This window comes from Salvelinus namaycush, chromosome 9 (genome assembly GCF_016432855.1).
Source record: "Salvelinus namaycush isolate Seneca chromosome 9, SaNama_1.0, whole genome shotgun sequence".
In the NCBI taxonomy this organism is placed as follows: Eukaryota; Metazoa; Chordata; class Actinopteri; order Salmoniformes; family Salmonidae; genus Salvelinus; species Salvelinus namaycush.
The window spans coordinates 40,088,649-40,094,466 of NC_052315.1; the positions used below are offsets into that span (position 1 = coordinate 40,088,649).

The following is a 5,818-nucleotide window of genomic DNA, read 5'->3' on the forward strand; positions in this document are numbered from 1 at the left end:
TACCTCTCCATCTACATACACCTATCCTGTATGTGTTTGTGTTAGAATGTGATACTACAGCTACTTCTCCATTCTGAGGCTGAGTATCAGTTGTATCATGTAGCTTTATAAGTACAATAAGACTTATTACCCAAAACGAGCTATGATTAGTGGCTTATAAGGTCTGCACAAAATCACTAAAAAGCTTCAATATCTGTAGTAGCCTAGTATCTGGTTCTTCAAACACATTCACAGTCTGTACAGTCTGGAGTAAAATGTCTGCCCTCTAGTTTAGTGATTTTCTAAAAATAGACAGTGATAGACTAGAATAGTTGGAAAGTGAGTGTTGGGAGGAAACAGGGGGGATTTTCCAAAGGCAGAAACAAGTGCACTTTATCTCTCAAATAGTAAAGAACTAGACATTAATCCTATACATACAAACTTCCAGAGCTAAGAAATACACAGGTAGTTACATTCAATATCAAAGTTCTATAAGGTGCTATCATACCTAGTATCATTTTGCTGGAGGTAGCCGTCAGGTCGCGCGGTGTCTCATTATGTGTGCAGAGATGCCAACCAATTAGGGACATAATTGTCAATTGTCATAAAACAGCATCTTCCAATGAAGTGCTTCTTTTTAATATGCCAAATATCAGCACTCGCAGTCAGAAAAACTTATTTGAGGAGGTGATTGAAAATTCCAGAAGACTAAATAGACAAGTCAAAATGTGTTGGCATGGATAGGGAGTTACATAATACGTAGTCATTTATCCAGTTAGTTAGTCATTTGTGTGTATATGGGGGGGGGGGGGGGGGGGGGGGGGGGGTCAATTTAGTGCATATGTACAAGGAAATGGATCAAAACACACCTATCACCGTTAGTCATACTGTAGTCAGAGTCAGCAATGTTGATTCTAACCTTGGTGGAGGTCATTTGTAACTCCATACATCCAATGTGACAAGTATCTGATTGGGGATCTGAGGATAATACTGCGCATAGAAGCAGATTGTTTATCTTGATGCTTTGGCACTGATATTGCCAGTTTTAAAGGTTGTGTCAATGGAAAAACTAACTCCAGCTCAATATACCCTAGGACTGTAGTAATAACAGACGTGTGCATGTTGTTAGTGTCAATCATTGTCGATTATCATTCAGATTACTCTTGCATTAAGTGCAAAAGGCACAGACTGTCACAACTTCCCCCTGCCTGGCCAAAATACAGGAGAAATTCAACTGTGAAACTTGTCTCGAAACTCCTACTATCAATTAAAATTATTGAAAATATGGTAAAAACAGACAGCTATCAGAAAATCCTAAACAAAATAATATGCAGAATATAGATCCAATTAGGATATAGGCTACACAGGTAAATTAGACCGTGTTTACAAGAAATAAAATCTAATGTTATCTTCATTATGTACAGTCATTTTCATTGTCTGGGGAGACGTTCCCTAATACCATCATCATCATCATCATCATCATAATCATCATCATTTTCAGGGTTGTCCTCCCTCTCCTCAGGTGAGCCCGGCTCCACGTTTGACATGTCACTGTCGTCAGAGAGAGAGTGCTTGGAGTTGGAACCGAATCCAGAGCTCTTCTCTGTCGACATGGTGGAGAATGCACCTGCGGCAGCAGCAGCCGCTGCAGTTGCCGAAGCGTGTGAGTTAAGGCCGGGGTATAACCATGGAAACGGGGATGAGAGAGCTGCTGCCGCAGCAGGGTACACAAACTTCTCTAGGTTACTTTTGTCGAATAGCGGCATGTAGGTTGCTGCTGCAGAGGGATTGAGGAAGTAAAAAGGCATGCAAAATGGAGTCTGCTGTCCCACGCCAGTTATTCCCATCAAAGAGTTCATAAAGGCCAGATCGGGTCTGGTGGTCGTGTCTGCGCCCGTCGTACCGTTTCCAGCCCAGTTCATCTTCGTTTTTTTGGCTGCGTGGTCATCCCCAAACTCCTGCTTTATCTTTACTGCTTTGCTACGGTCACATCCTTTATTCACATCGGTCTTTTCCGCCTCACCCCCGTATCCACTGTCTGTGTCTGTGTCATTCTCGTTAAGCTCCCCGTGGCTCCTCTGTATGACCGATACGCGGTCATGTCCTGCTTGGCTTTCCGCTTTCTGGCCATCCCGCTCCAGCACGTCTCCAGCAGGTTGCTGGGAATGGAGCAGGGGCACACTGGGCTGAAATTGCGCAGATACTTTGTGCAAGTGGTTGATGAGCTGTGCGCACCGCTGCTCGCGCGTATTCCAGTTCTCGAACTTGTTGAGGTACTGCAGGACCTCTTTGGCACATGCTTGGAACCCGGAGTGGAACGCATCCAAATCAGCGTGAATGGACGTCTTCATCGACCGATCCCCTGAAAAAGTTAGAAACGACACAATTTACAGTACATGATTTAATCGTAATCAACTGTGAGAACACAACCAATAGGCCTATCGAATTTGATTTAGGCTACAATAACTTTTACGCATAGCCTATCCAAGCCCAACTCTAAACCCAAAGTAGCCTAAGTAGAGAAACCTAAAAGTCAAAAAGTAAAGTCATTGGAGGTTATGTAACAATTTACCATTCTGCAAAGCAATAATCTTCTGGTGTTGCTGCTCAGTGACTGCAGTCAAAGCGTTTAAATGCTTCAAAGTTAACTCGAGAACAACCGCTTTCTCCAAATGCCCAAGCGTCTGAAAGGGAAAAACATGATATCCAATTACTCAACAACACAGTAAATTAAAAACACACACTATTAGGCTATACATCATCCTACACAATTACAAAAGCTTACCGTCAATTTGAGATGTTCGGGTAACAAATCCTTCAGCTGTCCGATACATTCATTGATTCTGTCTCTCCTCTTCTTCTCTATCAATCGGTGTGGTAACTTGTACGCGTCCTAGGGATAATACGATAGATATATTCGATTAGGACCACAGAAACGAATGACAGTGTTAGATTCATTCTACATCAAGTGCCCCATAGTCAAGACCGTTGTGTTATCCTACAATGACTTGTTAGCTATCAGACATTGTATTGAGATACAAACAAGACTAAATGAGCGCATACCTTGCCATCTTCGCGCTTCAGTCCTCTTTTCGATTTACACATGTAGAGTGAGGAGTATTCCAACCTGAAATAAATAAAGAGGGCAGGATAGTCACATAGTTATAAAGGTACCAAGGGTGATCATCTAATAGTTTATGGACAGAGCCCATACTGTCCTAAAAATGAAATTATTACCCTAAAAAATTTTCATGATCAGTAAATTGTCTGTCTTGCAGACGCGGTATTCTTTCATCCATAACTTGTCGGTAGGCTATTCCACTTTGTCTTTACAATGTTTGTTATTACAAAACCAGCAGACAGAGAAGGTTTGGGAAGATGTTGCACCGCGACTGTTCTCGATAGTGCTGCGCTTTAGAATGCTGTCTATTTTCCTCAACTGCCACTTTGCGAGCAGTTTGTGCGAGAGTGCACAGCGCACGCGCGCCTCGAGTCGGAACAGCTCCAACTCACGTGTAAACTGCAGCAGCACAACGTCCGGTAATTAAGACCTTTGCAAGACTCGGTCTAGTAGGCTACGTCACAACCCGTTTCTATGGCAATGCAAACTAAGACATATCTATTAATGTATGGTATTCTATTGGAGTTCAAATTCATAGTCAAACGACTGAAATAATTGTGTATTATATCATGTCCGTTCTGCCGGTGCACATCACATCCAATTGAGCTCCGCTTTGACCATGTACGTGAATGCAACGCGCACACGGGACTGTGTTTTCGCGTGCGTACGTGCAAGTAGAGTGTGCATAAGGCGCTCACGCACACACACACACACATCCCGGGGGCGAGGTAGGCTGCTCATCCCTTCTCGCGCTGAGTCTCTCAGCCCGCCAGCCGCCCTGAGGTGCGTTTTCAGTAACCATGGCACTGTCTGAGTAGGCTACACAAAAACGTGCGCAGCAGTTCCTTATTCAACCGTGTTGACATCTTCCAATGAACAAATTCGTAACAATGTATGCAATCGTGTCATTGTGCTATGCATAATGCATTACAATTAGGCTACATTATTGTTGAGCACATGAAGTTAATGTGAACATGGCCCATGTGAGAAGAGAAACAATTATATGTGTTAACTTATGCATGCTTGCTTGGCTATTGAAACATGTTTTACTAAGTAGACATGCCATTTTATTAAGATTCAATATTGATACTTTGGAGATCATTGGAAGAAATAAACTTGCACTATTATAAATATGTAATAAATATGTTATGTTGTTAGTAATACATAGGCAATAGTGTCACGTCTTGGCAGTAGGCTACACTAACTTAAAATAGGTTTCACCATATAACCAAGCAGCTTCAGTATACTTACACTGGCCATGTAATATACCATGTAACACCTAGCTATAGAAACATTTAAAGGGATACTTCACCCAAATTACATATTGGTTTCCTTATCCTTTAAATAGTCTATGGACAAGGTATGACAGTAATCCATCCTTTGGTTTAGTGTCCCTGGCACTGTTTCCAGATGCTAACATTTTAGCATTTGTGGCACAAATCCCATTCAAGTCATTTTTTTTACGCATCATATCCAAATAATCCGAAAGTATCTAAACTGTATTGTGATGCTCACCAAAGTCATTTAAGGATGATTTGAACATGATGCGCGAAAAATGCAAATATCGGTCCCATGACTTGAATGGGATTTGTGCCACATTGAATGCTAAAAGGTTAACATTTGGAAACAGTGCCAGCCACTGCCAGGGAAACTAAACCAAAACATGGATTGCTGTCACACAGAACGCATAAAGGGCAAGGAAACCAGTGTAATTGTGTAATTTGGGTGAACTCTCTCTTTAATATAAATTTGAGTAACAAAAAAAAGTTTCCATCCGCTTTTTATAGTGAATGTGCCCACTCTGGTGTTGGCATGCTTTAGCCAACAACTGGCAGATAGCCTACAGTGCAGGAAGGATATCGTACATGATGAAATAATTATGGACAAAAGAAAAGAGCAAGATTATTTTTATTTGTCAAACGGCAGCCAAGCATCGATCATAATGTCTCTCACGATATTTATTGGAAAGGAGCATCAATCACCGCGTGTACTTTCACCACCTTGTGATGTTCATACATTTATTTCATCTGTAGCCAAATAAACTGCATGCTTTCCCGAGTCATGGTGGAAGGACCACAAAACATATCATTGATGCTGCTTGATCATCGATGCTTGGCTCCGGTTTGACAAATACAAATAATCTCGCTCTTTTGTCCATAATAATCTAGTCATGAAAGGCTATCCTACCCGCACTCTATCTGCGAGCTGTTGGTGCACGTGTCAAGACCAGAGTGGGCACATTAGCAATGTAACGCAATTTTTGGTGGGGACAAAACCATCAGTAGAGTTGAAAATGCAATGCTAAACTATTTAACTTGCATTCTTTATTTGGTACATGGGAATTTAAACACAAAAGTTATTTTTTATGTGTACTACGTCATCATGCACAGCCTGTTATCCGCAATAGGTCAATTTTATGGAAACACATCTCTGGTGGTAAAATGCCCATATAGTTCTTATGCGGATTTTAGATTATTTGCATGAAAATCTGTCGGCAGCTGGATGGAAACCGAGCTAGCGGCAAATCTCCGATGACAGTGGTAAACCCAAAGCAACACCCAGGCTTTATTGCTATTAGCCCATACAAACACATGCATAACATATTCACAACATGGAACAGATACTTTTTTTTACTTTCTTCACATTTTGTTACGTTACAACCTTCATCTAAATTTTTATTTTATTTAAATCCTCATAAATTTACACACAATACCCCAT

At 41.3% G+C, this 5,818-nt stretch overlaps 1 protein-coding gene across 1 annotated transcript; it reads right to left on the reverse strand.

The window, feature by feature from the left end:
- Positions 1 to 805: 805 nt before the first annotated feature.
- On the reverse strand, positions 806 to 3,415 carry bhlhe41 (basic helix-loop-helix family, member e41). The gene is made up of 5 exons (XM_039001424.1): positions 3,217 to 3,415; positions 3,043 to 3,106; positions 2,765 to 2,872; positions 2,552 to 2,663; positions 806 to 2,341 (listed from the first exon to the last, which is right to left on the reverse strand). Exons 1-5 carry the CDS (start codon positions 3,276 to 3,278, stop codon positions 1,410 to 1,412), a joined length of 1,278 nt encoding a protein of 425 aa, XP_038857352.1. The 5' UTR covers positions 3,279 to 3,415; the 3' UTR covers positions 806 to 1,409.
- Positions 3,416 to 5,818: the final 2,403 nt, after the last annotated feature.